General features: G+C 41.5%; 1 protein-coding gene across 2 annotated transcripts in view; it reads right to left on the minus strand.

The window, feature by feature from the left end:
* The window catches only part of gstt1a (glutathione S-transferase theta 1a), a 31,383-nt gene extending 24,751 nt beyond the window's left edge, over positions 1-6,632 (minus strand). For both annotated transcript variants that reach the window (XM_051950824.1, XM_051950823.1), the window contains exons 1-3: positions 6,512-6,632; positions 6,154-6,241; positions 1-151 (exon numbers count right to left, since the gene is read on the minus strand). In XM_051950824.1, the coding sequence (XP_051806784.1) occupies positions 1-151; positions 6,154-6,241; positions 6,512-6,617 (345 nt within the window). In that variant the 5' untranslated portion in view covers positions 6,618-6,632. The remainder of the gene's footprint in view (positions 152-6,153; positions 6,242-6,511) is intronic.
* Positions 6,633-17,428: the final 10,796 nt, after the last annotated feature.

Raw genomic sequence — 17,428 nt, forward strand, 5'->3', positions numbered from 1 at the left:
CCTGAGCAGGAAGACCCTTGCACAGTTCAGTGCGATGTTCGTTGGCTGCCAGGACAAGTATTCGGTGAGACGAGCTCGCTGCTGCAGCTCGGCCGGACACCAGTGGTCGGGCGCTGAGTGTTTCTGAGCCAGGTACTCAACAATGGCCGCACTGCAACAGACGAGAAGAAACCACCGTTTAAAACACAGCGAACGGGACAGAGGAATCGTTTCACATCACAGCAGTCATTAAGGTGGATCAGGGGGTGTCAAACATGAGGCTCAGGAGCCAAAACACACATACGGACAATTTAGAATCACCAATTACCCTGAGCATGTTTTTAGACTGTGGAAGGAAGTTACACTGTTTGCACGGAGAAGGAAAGACGGTTCTGTCAACTTGGCTAGCATTAGCCATCGTTGGGCCCAGCTAGCACTAGCCGTGGAGCTTACTTTTCGCTAGCAAAAGCAAAACAAGCTTCCTACCGACAACGGAGCATGCCACCACTCACCTCTCCACCTGGCCCCTGCGATGGCTGTTTTCGGCTCAGTCAAAAAGTCGCCGAACTGGAAACCAGGGTCTCCCTTCTCCATCAGATCGGGGAAGATGAGCGCCTCATTGACTCTTTGCTAGCGCAGGGATCCAGCGCTCCTGGAGCCGGAGGAGGACCCCTGGACGACACCGTGCCATGGACCGGCTCGCCCACCGGGGACCAGTGGGCACCTCTAGGAGCCGAGCCCAAGTCTCTCCGGTGCTCTACTCCGGGGCAGCCGGCCCCATGGCGCCCAGTTCACCGCCGCGGCGGATCACTGAGGCTCTCACCACCCTGTCCTCCTCCACCAGCCCAGGATATCTGCCTGTCAAACAGGTTTGCTGTCCTGGATGAAGAGGAATTCCCACCATTGTCTCGTGACTCGCTGCGGCCGCCCGGGCGAAGACGGTCTGCTCCCCCCTCGGCACTGCACCGGAGCACAGTTTCGGCAGCGGCTCACTCTACTCTACGAAAACCGGCAGCTTTTGTGTTCACCCCGCGGCCAAACCCGACTGCGTCTGGTCCATCCTGCCCTCTGGTTCTCAGGAGCAGGAGCCCAGGGGAAACTTTACCAGACCTTGGGATGGCCACTCAGCCCGCTCCGGTAAATGCCACCGCCGAAAGGCCACCAGATGCCATCAGGAGTCCACATCGTCGGGTGATCATCGGAGACTTCACCGTCAGACATGTGAGGTCTCGCCTCTCCACCACGCTGTGCTACCCCGCTGCCACAGTGAATGACATCGCCACCAAGGTCCGCGAAGTACTGGAGGCACACCCCTCTATCAAAGCCGTGGTCGTTCACGTGGGCGCAAACGATACAAAGAAACGACAATCAGAAATCCTTAAAAATGATTTCACCCGGCTCTTTCAGGCCCTAAAACAATTTGATGTACTCACTTTCATCTCTGGTCCTGTGCCGACTGTCGGCCGCGGGTTCGGCCGCTTCTCCAGGCTCCTGAGCCTCCACACCTGGCTCTCCACCGCCTGTCGCCAGCACGGTGTGTTTTTTATTGACAATTTTAATCTTTTATGGGAGCGCAGGGACGCTTTTAGACAGGATGGCCTCCACTTGAATCCCCGTGGCGCCTGGCTGCTCTCCTCCAACATTCACTTCTCCCTCAATAACCACATGGTCAATCACCATCCACCTGTTCAGCTCGGATCATTATCACTCACGTCACTACCACCTTCTTCTTCACGTTCCTGACTCCAGACGCCACACGACCCAGGTACTGTCACCACCACTCACAACACAACTGGCTCCACCTGCAGTCTCACCGCTGACACTCTCTACTCATCGATTCCCGTCATCATCACAAACAGAAATAGTATCAGACCCAGTTGTCGCAGCATCAGAACTATAAACAAGGACAATCTCGCCTTCCCACCACCCATCACAGATCAAAAGACAGCAGTAACCATAAACATGGCACTTTTAAATTCACGCTCTCTTTCCAGTAAAACTTTTATTATTAATGAGTTGATTTTAGATAACCATGTTGACTTCTTGTTTTTAACTGAAACTTGGCTGGGGGCAGATGCATCAGCAGTTCTCGCAGAGGCCTCCCCACCAAATTTTAACTCTGTGTTTTCATTAAGGCATGGTAGGAGAGGTGGTGGCACTGCATCAATCATTTCTGGTTTATTCTCAGTTAAAGAAATTTTATTTGATCAGTACACCACTTTCGAATACCATGCCTTTACTTTTAACAATCCCTCAATTTTTTGCATCACAATATACAGACCACCAAAACAATGTGCTGCTTTTAGCAATGAATTCTCTGAGTTTTTAACAATAATTCACAGCACGTATGACAGGATCATTATTACTGGTGATTTTAACTTACATGTAGATAAGCTGTCAGATCCTATATCTAAAGATTTTATTGATGTTCTTAATTGCTTGGATTTTAGACAACACGTCACACAGCCGACTCACAACAGGGGACACACTCTGGACCTGGTCATTAGTCACGGTCCTCTGTCCATCAGTGTGTCCTCTGTTGTTGACTTGGCTGTGTCCGACCATTTCTGTGTGTTTTTTGGAGTCACTGGTTTTATCCAACAGGAGGCCCCTGTGAGAACTGTGAGGAAGCACTATTTGACTTCTGAAGTGGCTGCAAATTTTTTAGACATTTTAGAGAAATATCCTCCGGCTTTTCTACCAGCTCCCTGCGATTTTATTGTTGACTATTTTAACTGTAAACTCAAGTCAAGCCTGGACTCAGCTGCTCCCTTTGTAACAAAACAGATACATATAAAAAACATACCACCATGGAGGACTGAGGAAACAAAAACACTGAAGAGGAAATGCAGAGCAGCGGAGAGAAAATGGAGGAAAAACAAATTGACAGTAAATTATCAAATATTTCGTGATCTAGTAAAAACATACAACAGTGCACTTAAGCAAGCCCGAAACAACTACTTCTCAAAACTGATTGCCAGTCACAAAAACAATACCAAATTTCTTTTCTCAACCATCGACAAACTACTTAACCCCACTTCCAATAATTATAAGGGCTTCATAAGTAACACACTCTGTGAGGAATTTGCAGTCCACTTCGGAAGGAAGACAGAGTCGATTAGATCTAGCATTTTATCAAATCTGAAAACTGCCTCTACTTTTACTGCCTCTGCGACTCTGTCTTCAACTGAGGAAACACTGGACAGTTTTGACCTGGTTGATGCAAGCACATTTGGTGGAATTTTATCCCAAATGAACCCAACAACCTGTCTTTTAGATCCCATCCCCACTTCATTTTTTAAGACATATTGTGGGCATCTTGAAGACGAGCTTTTAAACATCATGAATTGCTCCCTTCAGACAGGGGTCTTCCCTGCTGCTTTTAAAACAGCAGTGGTGAGGCCCCTTCTGAAGAAGACTAATCTGGATCCTGCTATTTTTAATAATTACAGACCAGTATCCAACTTACCATTTTTAAGCAAAGTTTTAGAGAAAATTGTTTTTACTCAGCTGAATGCTTTTTTAAAAAGACACAATATTTTAGAAAAAATTCAGTCAGGTTTTAGGACAAACCACAGCACAGAGACGGCTCTGTTAAAAATTGTTAACGACCTCAGGAGTAATTTAGACTCCCATAAACTTTCTGTTCTGGTGCTACTGGACTTAAGTGCAGCCTTTGACACAGTAGATCACCCAACTCTTTTATCTAGACTTAAACACCTGGTCGGCCTCTCTGGGACTGTTTTAAAATGGTTTTACTCCTATCTCTCTGACAGAAGTTTTCTGGTAAGTTTGGATACATGCTCATCAGATGTCCACAAAATGAAATATGGAGTGCCTCAAGGCTCAATTTTAGGTCCCATTCTTTTTAACTTATACATGCTCCACTTGGAGATGTCATCAGGAGACACGGAATCAGTTTTCACAGTTACGCTGATGACACTCAACTTTACATTGCCGTGTCTCCTGATGACACAGGGCCAGTCGATGCCCTTTTTAACTGTATTTTAGACATCAAATCTTGGATGGCAGAGAATTTCTTGCAGCTCAACCAGGACAAGACTGAGGTTTTAGTTATCGGCCCTGAGGCCAAGAGAGAGAAACTTTTATTAAAACTGTCTTCGCTATCTTTTAAACCTGCTGGTTCTGTAAAAAATCTGGGCGTCATTTTTGACTCTGAGCTTAATTTTATACCTCATCTTAAACAAGTAACTAAAACAGGTTTTTACCATTTAAAGAATATAGCCAGAGTCCGCCCATTTCTCTCTCTTGCAAACACAGAGATGTTAATGCATGCTTTTATTTCTGGTAGAATGGACTACTGTAATGCCCTGCTTTCTGGTCTTCCCAAAAAAAACTATTTCTCACCTCCAATTATTGCAGAACCAGAAAGTGGGACCACATTACACCAGTTTTAAAATCACTGCATTGGCTCCCTGTGTGCTTCAGGGTAGATTTTAAAATTATTCTAACAGTTTTTAAATGTATTAATGGTCTTGGGCCTTCATATTTATCTGATCTACTTTTACCTTATGAACCCTCACGGACCCTCAGGTCCTCTGGCACTGGCCTTTTAACAATTCCCAAGGTGAATACAGTGACACATGGCGAGGCAGCTTTTCAACATTATGGCCCTCGCCTGTGGAACAGCCTGCCAGAGGACCTGAGGGCCGTAGAGAACGTAGAGACTTTTAAACGCAGGCTCAAGACTCACCTTTTTAAACTGGCTTTTACATAATGCTTTTATTTTATCTTAAGGCCTTGATTTATACTGTTTATTCCCTGGTTTTGCTTTTATTTCTATATTTATTTTATTATTTTGTATACTATATTATTATTTCACTATTTTAGTATTTATTTTACTATCTATTTTACCATTTATTTTACTATTTATTTACTATTTTACTATTCTCCATCTTTTAGTAGCTATTTTATTCTTCAATTTTTAGTTTTTACGTGTTATTTTTAACACGCCTATTTTAGATTCCAGTGTTTCCTCAGTGGGGAGCCGTCTGCATCTGGGGCTTTGGCAGGGCCTGGGCCTAATGGCCCTGGAGCTATCTGGCCTGTTGGCCCTGACGGGGCCTGCTGCTGCCCCGGGTGCGGGCGGCTCTCATTGATGGTGTTTCCTCTTTCTGGTGCTTCTGCTCTCAGCCAATAGACACTATTATTTCTTTTACAATAGTGTGCGTGTGCGTGTGTGTCTGACTGTCTGTGTGTGTATGTCTGTGTGTTCTTAGGAAGTATGTTGTGGGGCAGGGTTTGGGAGGGATGTGGGCCATTGTCTTTTTATTGTTTTTTATTGTTTGTTTTTAACTTAAGCACTTTGTGCTACTTTTGTATGAAAAGTCCTATACAAATAAACTCTGATTGATTGATTGATTGAAAACTGGCCCTCCAGAGGGTCCAGTCTGGCCCTCAAAGTGTAAAAATTACAGAGATGACATTAACTGCAGATTATAAACCTATAAATCTAAAATAATTTCTATACCATGGCAAGTTGTTTTGATCATAAAGTCAAATATTAGATTGTTCTTTTGTCATTTTGTGTCTCATTTTTGTAATATTTTGTCTGTTTTGTTTCGTGCCGTTTGTCTCATTTTGCGTCTTGTTTTTCTTATTTTGTGTCTTGGTGCGAAGTTTCGATCATCTTGCTTGTCTTTGGGACAGTTTTGGCATCTTTGCGTTTTAGAAAAAGACAAAAAACAGGATTTAGTGTTTAGATCGTGACACGTGGATGAATGTAAAACTAATTTGTTGGGTCATTTTGTGATTTCTTGTTTTTGTGTCTGTTTTTGGAACCCCCATTTCATCATTTTTCGTCATTTTTGTGTCTTTCGGATGTTTTATTCACCATTGTGGTCATTTTGTTTATCCTTTTTGTCATTTTGCATCTCTTTTTCTGTTTTGTGTCTCGTTTTATAGTTTTTGTTATTTTGTGTCTTGTTTTGGGTCACTTCGTGTGACGTTTCGATTGTTTTGCATGTCTTTGGGCCAGTTTTAGCCTCTTTCGTGGAGAAAATGAACAAAAACAGATTTAATGTTTAGATTGTGATATCTGGACAGATGTAAAACTGATCCGGCTGCTGTTTCTACCAGAACTCAAATGCTTTATGCAAAAGTTCTGAGTCCTTTTAAACAGGTTTGTGGTAGGTTAGTCGGTTTCTACTGTACCTTTCTGTCAGGATGAAGTTTCCATCTTTCATTACAGGAATTTTCCTCACAATGCTGACTTTTCCAAATTCCTCGCTGAACTGCTGCCCTGAGGAAAACACACAAAATAAAGATTCATAGGTGTCTTAAAAATCAAGAAAATGTGCTTAATGTCACCAAGTTGCACACATAGAACATAATTGAGGTTCAAGTATTGCTTTGAGATAAAACAAAAAAAAAACCCATAAATTGCAGTTTTAAAACATGCCTGTGTCGATTCTCAGTCATACAGCTTCAATAGAAAGCAGCTGGGGTTCTCTTTTAGCCTCCAAAAACAGAGATCCAGCTGCTTCTAGTGGGATTGAGAAAGAGGGATTACCTGACGCGATCTCGACCAGCTTGAACTCGAACGGGATGTTGAGCTTCTTGGCAAACAGGTAGACGAAGCGGCAGGGCGGCGACATGAGGTCCAGGTAGAGCTCCATGGTTGCAGAGAGTCCAAGGCTGCAGATGCTTCCTCTGGTTCTGCTCCTGTCCTGCAGAGCCTGTTATCCTCGGTCTGACTCCGCCTCTCCTCACTGCTTTCTAAACCACGCTGACAGTTCAAAGTGAGTGAACGTTGCGGTTGGGCGGTCGGAGCTTTGGCCTCAGACGTTTTGTAAACGCCGCCTTTCTGTCAGCCCTGCATGACCTCAGCTTTTCTGAGTCTGGGTGTGGTTTGGTGTTTGTTAACGCTGATTAGCGTTGATTAGCGCTGATTAGCGCTGATTACAGCTCATTTGAAAGAAACTCAACCAAACTTAAAAAAATTTACCTCTTGACCACCTCAGAATCAGAGCATTTTTTTAAGCAAAACTTGTCGGATCAATGTGATTTGTCAAATTATATAAGTTTTGTTCTGTAACTTTCTTGTCTCTTGTTTTGTTTGTCTCATTTGTTGTCATTTCACTTGTTTTTGTCTTTTCTTCTCTGTAGGGCTGGACCTGAATATCCCGAATATCTGAATATCCGAATATTCGTTCGCTACGGCGGTATCCAGATATTAATTTTTCGTATCTGAATATTCGGACGTTACCGGGCGGAAAGAATATGCGGCGTTACTGTCTGCCCTCCACCTTCGGCCCACATCGGCTCATCCCGTCATGTGATCACATAAACATATACACACATGTCTATGTGATCACCCCCTCCTCCTTCTTCTTCTTCTTTTCCTTTCGGCTTTTCCCTTCAGGGGTCGTCACAGTGAATCAATTGCCTCCATCTAACCTTGTCTTCTGCATCCTCTTCTCTCACACCACCTACCTTCATGTCCTCTTTAACCACATCCATTAACCTCCTTTTTGGTCTTCCTCTAGGCCTCCTGCCTGGCAGTGGGAAACTCAGCATCCTTCTACCAATATATTCACTCTCTCTCCTCTGGACATGACCCTAAGTACTTAAAATCCTCCACCTTCTTGATCTCTTCTCCCTGTAACCTCACTCTTCCACTTGGGTCCCTCTCATTCACACACAGATACTCCGTCTTGCTGCGGCTAACCTTCATTCCTCTCCTTTCCAGGGCAAACCTCCACGCCTCTAGCTTCTCCTCCACCTGTTCCCTGCTCTCACTACAGATCACAATGTCATCTGCAAACATCATAGTCCATGGAGACTCCTGTCTAACCTCGTCTGTCATCCTGTCCATCACCATAGCAAACAAGAAGGGGCTCAGAGCTGATCCCTGATGTACTCCCACCTCCACCTTGAACTCCTCTGTCACACCTACAGCACACCTCACCACTGTCTTACAGTCCTCATACATGTCCTGCACCACTCTAACATACTTCTCTGCCACTCCAGACTTCCTCATACAAAACCACAGTTCCTCTCTGGGCACCCTGTCAGAAGCTTTCTCCAGATCTACAAAGACACAATGCAGCTCCTTCTGACCTTCTCTGTACTTCTCTATCAACATCCTCAAAGCAAATATTGCATCTGTTGTACTCTTTCTTGGCATGAAACCATACTGCTGCTCACAGATGTTCACCTCTGCCCTTAGTCTAGCTTCAACTGCTCTTCCCCATAGCTTCATCGTGTGGCTCATCAGCTTTATTCCTCTGTAGTTGCCACAACTCTGCACATCTCCCTTGTTCTTAAAGATGGGTACCAGCACACTTCTCCTCCATTCCTCGGGCATCTTCTCACTATCTAAGATCCTGTTGAACAACCCAGTCAGAAACTCTACTGCTACCTCTCAGAGACACTTCCATACCTCCACAGGTATATCATCAGGACCAAGTGCCTTTCCACTCTTCATCCTCTTCAATGCCCTCCTCACTTCATCCTGACTAATCTTTGCTACTTCCTGGTCCACAACAGTCACCTCTTCTACTCTTTGTTCTCTCTCATTTTCCTCATTCATCAACTCTTCAAAGTACTCTTTCCATCTTCCCGTCACACTATTGGCACCTGTCAACACACTTCCATCCTTATCCTTTATCACCCTAACCTGCTGCACGTCCTTCCCATCTCTGTCTCTCTGCCTTGCCAACCTGTACAGATCAGTCTCTCCCTCCTTACTGTCCAACCTAGCATACAAGTCATCGTAAGCCCCTTGTTTGGCCTTTGCCACCTCTACTTTCACCTTACGCTGCATCTCCCTGTACTCCTGTCTACTCTCTTCAGTCCTCTCAGTGTCCCACTTCGGCTCATCCATTCGTGTTTGTTCCCACCACCCGAATGGCCGGGTGGCTGCCGACTCTGACGTCACGCTTCACTTCGTTGCATAAACACAAGACAAGATGCTGAAGACCTCCGCTGTTTGGGAATTCTTCAGTTTAACTGATGACAAAACGAAGGCAAAATTTGGACCCGGGAGATCAGACGAATGGATCCCAATATTCGGACCGTCTCCGCCCCCAAACCCCGGACGTTACGGGGCGGAACGAATTTTCGGATATTCGTCTTTAATAGGGCCCGAATATTCGGAGGTCAGAAATCACTATTCAGGCCAGCCCTACTTGTCTGAAGCTGCGTGTCCACTACATGCGAATTTCCCGCACGTCAATGCACCACATCTGAAAAAAAAAACAAAAAAAAACAACACACAGATCGCGGATGATCACGAGCCAACCACAACATAGTCACATGACCGCGCTCGAGGAACAGAGGGTCGCTACGTGGTCACATGAGAGCGTTTTCAGCTTGACGGTCCGGCAGGCATGTCGGATAAACACAGCGGCTCGGCCACAAACTTTGTTCCACAAACTTCAGCAAAAAGTATTTCTGAAAACATTTGAGGCTTGAAAAAGGCTGCAGCAGCTGAATCTACTCATCATCAGTAGAAAGATGTTTCATCATGCTGAATGTATCTCCAACAACCTGCTCCTCTGTTCACCGTTTCATGCTGACTTTGTTTTATTCATCAAGTAGCTTTCATTTTTATCTGTAGTCTAAAGTCTAATTTAAAATTGTCCAAAAATAATTTGAAACCTGTCCAAAGTGACAAAAAATACTTGCAGCGCCCTCCACAATTATTGGCACCACTGGTTAAGATGTGCTGAAAGCCTTAAGGTGGTAGTCTGCCCTAATTTATTAAACAACTTATTTTGTTATGTCTAAACAATGCAACCAATCAACACGAAACTTGGCACAAAGAAAGATAGATTTAGTAGAAGCATTGTACATTTAGCTAAAGTCTGCCACATTTTATAGTTTCCATGGTAGCAACAGATTTGGCGAGATACAAAAAATCTTGTGGAACAAATATCTTCAGAAGGAAAATAGCTATCAAGACTAAATTTGGTGTGCCGACTCCTTATGTTATTATGTATGTTTTAAGTAGACAGATTTTTACTTCAACTAATATTTCTGCTGAAATAGAAAATAAAGGACTCTTTTCATCGTTATCATTCAAGTATACAAAAATAGGAAAAATTGTCTACTTAAAACATACATAACATCAGCACACCAAAGGTGCTGTCTTGTTGGCAAAAGGGGGTTGTACAAAATATTAACATCAGGGGTGCTAATAATTGTGGCACACATGATTTGATGTAAAAGAATTATTTCTTTAGGTGTGATTTTTTTCCCCCCCACTGAATAAATGCACTTGAATTAAAGATTGGATTTTGCTCTTTTTTTCATTGTGGTCCTATCTTATTTAGAAAACAAAATGAATGGATTAAAAGCTAAAGAACACATCTTAACCAGGGGTGCCAATAATTATGGAGGGTGCTGTATATTAACCCAAGAATCATCCAAAATAACTCAAAAAATGTCCATAATTTCCATAATTTGGCTGAAACCTGTCCAAAATTACTCAAAATTTGTCTAAATCAATATTTTTTGCTGATTTTGGACAAGTGTTATTTTGGGCATCGTTTAATCTAATTTAAAGTCACGACAGGAAAAGTGTAATTTCCCGAAATGACCCAAAACTCATCTAAACCCATGTAAGAATGGCCCAAAATATCTTAAAGCGAGTTTAAACTGACTGAAACTTTATTAAAAATCAAATTTAGTCCAGCCTCTCCATTCGTTTTGTGTCTGCTCTGCTCATCATCAGTAGAAAAATGTTTCTCCATGCTGAATGTATCTCCAACAACCTGCTCCTCTGTTCACCGTTTCTGAGCCGTGCTGCACTTTACTCTCAGTCTAAATTGTCCAAAATGAACCAAACCTTGTCTGAAACAACTTAAAATGACTTAAAACTTGTCCAAAGTAACACAAAATTGTCAGGAAGTAACTTCGGCCTGTTAATTCCTCCACAGTTAGACTCACTTGATGGAAGATGCAGGTTTACTGGCTGCTTTCACACTGAAAAATTCAAATTTGGCCACACTTGGATCCCTACTTTTATTGCAATCAGTGCTTAAACAGTTCCACCTTGGCTAATCATATTTCTATAATCTATATTATGCCAGAAAAAGATCGGGTTTGTCAGATGCTATGAGACCAAAAAAACACCAGGACGTCCACCTACATCTGGTCAGATCTGCAGAAAGCAGCCACAACTCTCTGCACATGTACACCCCTGTCAAAATGCTTTCTCATTTATGTGAATGAGACAGTGTCTCAATACTTTTGACAGGGGGTGTATGTCACATTGGTCACGGGATCTCATGAGCAGACAGACGGCAGCTTATTTCACACCACAGACCAAAGTTTAAGGAACATTACGACAAAGAAGTACGTTCGAGTTGTACACAGACTGAATGAAAACAGCTGCAGTATGGAGTTAAAGTGAAAAGAAAAATATGCAGTCTGGTTTTTGTCTTGTTTTGTGTCTTTTTTTGTATTTTTTGTCTCCTTTCTATCATGTTTGTCAGTTTTGTGTCTTTGGGACATTTTTATTCCCCATTGCGGTCATTTTGTTTGCCGTTTTTATCTTTTTGCGTCTGTTTTTTTCTGTTTTGTCTCTTTCTTTTCCTGGTTCTTGGTGTTTTGTGTCTGAGCTTTTTTGTTTTTCCATCTAGATTTAGTCACTTTGTGTCCTGTTTTTCCTGTTTTGTGTCATTTAGTATGAGGTTTTGATTGTTTTTGGGGCAGTTTTAGTCTCTTTGTGACAGAGAAAATGAACAAAAAACAGACTTAGTGTTTAGATTGGGACACCTGGGTGGATGTAAAACTGATTTGTTTGTCATTTTGCATCAGTTTTTTTTGTTCTTCTGTGTCTCTGGGACATTTTTTTCTCATTCTGTTTGTTGTTTTTGTCATTTTGCATCTGTTCCTGTTTTCTGTCTTATCTTTGGTTTTTGGTGTTTGGTGTCTCAGTTTTCTTGTTTTGTGTTTCCCTTTTTGTGCTTTGTGTCTAGATTTAGTCATTTTGTGTCTCGTTGTCCTTGTTTTGTGTCGTCCAGTGTGAAGTTTTGATCATTTCGCGTCTTTGCAGCAGAGAAAATGAACAAAAAGCAGATTTTGTGTTTAGATCGTGACACCTGGATGGATGTAAAATGGTTTTGGTTGCACTTTTCACCAGAACTCAAAGGCTTTATTGTAAAAGTTTTCAGTCATTTTAGTTATGTTTAACTGGTTTCCAATAAATCTGGACAGGTTTATATCATTTTGGTCACAGTTTGAGTCTTTTTGGGTCACTTTTGCATCATTAATTGTCATTTTGGGAAGGTTTAGAGAAAATCTGGATATGTTTAAGGTATTTTGGACAACTTTGTTTGTTATTTTAGACAAATTATGAGACATTTTCAACATTTTCAGAGTAATTTTGGCCAAAGTGAAACAGAAACACATCCGAATATTACGACAAAGAAGCATGCTCCAGCTGTACACAGACTGCAAGAAACAGCTGCAGTATGGAGTTAAAGTAAAAGGAAGTTCAGCCGTCCAGGCTGAATATTTATTCAGCCTGGACGGCAGCCTTCGTCCAGCTGCCAGAAGTGTTATGCAACTGTTTCCCTTGTAGCATTCCTAATGTTGCTTTATAATCTGGCCTTGGCTGTAAATATTTCACTGCTAACTGTTCTGTGTTTGTTTTCTGGGATTTAGTGTCCTCTTTATGAGCAGACACTAAGGACAAGAAAGCAAAGTATAACTGCTGTCTTGTCCTCGCATGAGCTCCAATAATCCAACTTTGAGATTCTAGATGCGCTCTATACACAGAAAACTATCATTCTTGTCAATGTTAAGTCGGCCTGAAAAGTAAAAGTGCTTTAAAAATATGATATTCAACTAATTTAACAACCAAGTAATGTCATTTATCAAGCAAAAATGCAGAATATTCTCTGGTTTAAGTGTTGGAAATGTAAGAATTGTCCCGCTTTCGAGTGTTTTATTCACTATAAATAAAATATGTTTGGGTTTTGTTCAGATTTATGACTTAAGTTTGGGATCTGAGAATTTTTTGTAAGTAAAACCTTTGTGAAATAAACCTAATCATTTAGCAAACAGAACATTTCTAATATTTAAAAACTGATGTGTAAATATTGCAATGCAGAGCAGCAGTTGTCTACAGATTCTATGATCTGTAGTTGCAGGTGAAGCAGGATAAAAGTGACTGACGTGTTTATTAAGACGAGGTGCTGGTGGGACGGAAACGCTTATCGTCCTCGGTGCTGGTTTCGGTTGAGCGTTCTGCAAAGGTGGAGGCTTCTGATTCTAAATCGGCGTGTTGAGGCATCGGGTCGACGGAGCTGCTTGTCCTCAAACCGTCGAGTTTCCTGAGAGACGACGAGAACAACGGCATTTATGCAAGAACACTTCAACGCTGTACCTGCAGATTAAGGGACGTTGCATTACAACGCTCACTTCAAACACTGTAATGGAATTTAAACCCTTGTGTTGACAAAATGTAAACATCATGACCACCTTATTGAAGCACAGAATTTGAGTAATTATGGGCACTTTTTTGGTCACTTTGGACCATATTTAATCCAGTTTTGAGCCTCTGTAGTATTATCTGTAGAAAGATGTTTCACCATGCTGAACGCGACTACTTTGAACGAGAGGTTCATCTCTAGCGGGATTCAGTTTGCAGCCAACTGTTGAGAGGAAACAGCTGCTAAGTGTTCAGGGTTTTTCTAAATAAGCAGCTCTGCCAGCAGATGTGACGCCAGGAATGTAAACTTGTTTTTTTTTTTTTATTGTCTCAGATCCGAGTCATTTAATATTTAGAATCTGCCAATACCAAGACCCAGTCTGATAGCTTTTCCATCGATAATAAACACTTCAAGTACACTAAAACCTATTAAAATGTACCCAATATGAAAGGTAAATGTAGCTTTAGATGGTAAATGTAGTATTAGAGGGAAAATGTAGAGTTAGAGGGTAGATGTAGTGTTAGAGGGTAGATGTAGTGTTAGAGGGTAAATGCAGCGTTAGAGGGTAAATGCAGCGTTAGAGGGTAAATGTAGTGTTAGAGGGTAAATGTAGTGTTAGAGGGTAGATGTAGTGTTAGAGGGTAAATGCAGCGTTAGAGGGTAAATGTAGTGTTAGAGGGAAAATGTAGAGTTAGAGGGTAGATGTAGTGTTAGAGGGTAGATGTAGTGTTAGAGGGTAAATGCAGCGTTAGAGGGTAAATGCAGCGTTAGAGGGTAAATGTAGCGTTAGAGGGTAAATGTAGTGTTAGAGGGTAGATGTAGTGTTAGAGGGTAAATGCAGCGTTAGAGGGTAAATGCAGCGTTAGAGGGTAAATGTAGCGTTAGAGGGTAAATGTAGCATTAGAGGGTAAATGTAGAGTTAGAGGGAAAATGTAGCATTAGAGGGTAAATGTAGAGTTAGAGGGTTAATGTAGTGTCAGAGGGTAAATGTAGTGTTAGAGGGTAAATGCAGCTTTAGAGGGTAAATGTAGCATTAGAGGGTAAATGTAGAGTTAGAGGGTAAATGTAGTGTCAGAGGGTAAATGTAGCGTTAGAGGGTAAATGCAGCTTTAGAGGGTAAATGTAGCATTAGAGGGTAAATGTAGAGTTCGAGGGTAAATGTAGTGTTAGAGGGTAAATGTAGCGTTATAGGGTAAATGTAGTGTTAGAGGGTAAATGTAGAGTTAGAGGGTAAATGTAGAGTTAGAGGGAAAATGTAGCATTAGAGGGTAAATGTAGAGTTAGAGGGTAAATGTAGTGTCAGAGGGTAAATGTAGTGTTTGAGGGTAAATGCAGCTTTAGAGGGTAAATGTAGCATTAGAGGGTAAATGTAGAGTTCGAGGGTAAATGTAGTGTTAGAGGGTAAATGTAGCGTTATAGGGTAAATGTAGTGTTAGAGGGTAAATGTAGAGTTAGAGGGTAAATGTAGAGTTAGAGGGAAAATGTAGCATTAGAGGGTAAATGTAGAGTTAGAGGGTAAATGTAGTGTCAGAGGGTAAATGTAGAGTTAGAGGGTAAATGCAGCTTTAGAGGGTAAATGTAGCATTAGAGGGTAAATGTAGAGTTCGAGGGTAAATGTAGCATTACAGGGTAAATGTAGCATTACAGGGTAAATGTAGCGTTACAGGGTAAATGTAGTGTTACAGGGTAAATGTAGCATTAGATGGTAAATGTAGTGTTAGAGGGTAAATGTAGCATTAGAGGGTAAATGCAGCTTTAGAGGGTAAATGTAGCGTTAGAGGGTAAATGTAGAGTTAGAGGGTAAATGCAGCTTTAGAGGGTAAATGTAGTATTAGAGGGTAAATGTAGAGTTCGAGGGTAAATGTAGTGTTAGAGGGTAAATGTAGCGTTATAGGGTAAATGTAGTGTTAGAGGGTAAATGTAGTGTTAGAGGGTAAATGCAGCTTTAGAGGGTAAATGTAGCATTAGAGAGTAAATGTAGTGTTAGAGGGTAAATGCAGTGTTAGAGGGTAAATGTAGTGTTAGAGGGTAAATGTAGAGTTAGAGGGTAAATGCAGCTTTACAAGGTAAATGTAGCATTAGAGGGTAAATGTAGAGTTCGAGGGTAAATGTAGCATTACAGGGTAAATGTAGCATTACAGGGTAAATGTAGCGTTACAGGGTAAATGTAGTGTTACAGGGTAAATGTAGCATTAGATGGTAAATGTAGTGTTAGAGGGTAAATGTAGCCTTAGATGGTAAATGCAGCTTTAGAGGGTAAATGTAGCGTTAGAGGGTAAATGTAGAGTTAGAGGGTAAATGCAGCTTTAGAGGGTAAATGTAGTATTAGAGGGTAAATGTAGAGTTCGAGGGTAAATGTAGTGTTAGAGGGTAAATGTAGCGTTATAGGGTAAATGTAGTGTTAGAGGGTAAATGTAGAGTTAGAGGGAAAATGTAGCATTAGAGGGTAAATGTAGAGTTAGAGGGTAAATGTAGTGTCAGAGGGTAAATGTAGTGTTAGAGGGTAAATGCAGCTTTAGAGGGTAAATGTAGCATTAGAGGGTAAATGTAGAGTTCGAGGGTAAATGTAGTGTTAGAGGGTAAATGTAGCGTTATAGGGTAAATGTAGTGTTAGAGGGTAAATGTAGAGTTAGAGGGTAAATGTAGAGTTAGAGGGAAAATGTAGCATTAGAGGGTAAATGTAGAGTTAGAGGGTAAATGTAGTGTCAGAGGGTAAATGTAGAGTTAGAGGGTAAATGCAGCTTTAGAGGGTAAATGTAGCATTAGAGGGTAAATGTAGAGTTCGAGGGTAAATGTAGCATTACAGGGTAAATGTAGCATTACAGGGTAAATGCAGCGTTACAGGGTAAATGTAGTGTTACAGGGTAAATGTAGCATTAGATGGTAAATGTAGTGTTAGAGGGTAAATGTAGCATTAGAGGGTAAATGCAGCTTTAGAGGGTAAATGTAGCGTTAGAGGGTAAATGTAGAGTTAGAGGGTAAATGCAGCTTTAGAGGGTAAATGTAGTATTAGAGGGTAAATGTAGAGTTAGAGGGTAAATGTAGTGTTAGAGGTAAATGTAGCGTTATAGGGTAAATGTAGTGTTAGAGGGTAAATGTAGTGTTAGAGGGTAAATGCAGCTTTAGAGGGTAAATGTAGCATTAGAGAGTAAATGTAGTGTTAGAGGGTAAATGCAGTGTTAGAGGGTAAATGTAGTGTTAGAGGGTAAATGTAGAGTTAGAGGGTAAATGCAGCTTTACAAGGTAAATGTAGCATTAGAGGGTAAATGTAGAGTTCGAGGGTAAATGTAGCATTACAGGGTAAATGTAGCATTACAGGGTAAATGTAGCGTTACAGGGTAAATGTAGTGTTACAGGGTAAATGTAGAGTTAGATGGTAAATGTAGTGTTAGAGGGTAAATGTAGCCTTAGATGGTAAATGCAGCTTTAGAGGGTAAATGTAGCGTTAGAGGGTAAATGTAGAGTTAGAGGGTAAATGCAGCTTTAGAGGGTAAATGTAGTATTAGAGGGTAAATGTAGAGTTCGAGGGTAAATGTAGTGTTAGAGGGTAAATGTAGCGTTATAGGGTAAATGTAGTGTTAGAGGGTAAATGTAGAGTTAGAGGGTAAATGCAGCTTTAGAGGGTAAATGTAGCATTAGAGAGTAAATGTAGTGTTAGAGGCTAAATGCAGTGTTAGAGGGTAAATGTAGTGTTAGAGGGTAAATGCAGCTTTAGAGGGTAAATGTAGCATTAGAGGGTAAATGTAGTGTTAGAGGGTAAATGTAGCGTTATGGGGTAAATGCAACATTAGAGGGTAAACGTAGCGTTAGAGGGTAAATGTAGTGTTAGAGGGTAAATGTAGCTTTAGAGGGTAAATGTAGCGTTATAGGGTAAATGTAGTGTTAGAGGGTAAATGTAGTGTTAGAGGGTAAATGTAGAGTTAGAGGGTAAATGCAGCTTTAGAGGGTAAATGAAGCATTAGAGGGTAAATGTAGAGTTAGAGGGTAAATGCAGCTTTAGAGGGTAAATGAAGCATTAGAGGGTAAATGTAGAGTTCGAGGGT

Source organism: Acanthochromis polyacanthus, chromosome 7 (assembly GCF_021347895.1).
Source record: "Acanthochromis polyacanthus isolate Apoly-LR-REF ecotype Palm Island chromosome 7, KAUST_Apoly_ChrSc, whole genome shotgun sequence".
NCBI classification, from domain to species: domain Eukaryota; kingdom Metazoa; phylum Chordata; class Actinopteri; family Pomacentridae; genus Acanthochromis; species Acanthochromis polyacanthus.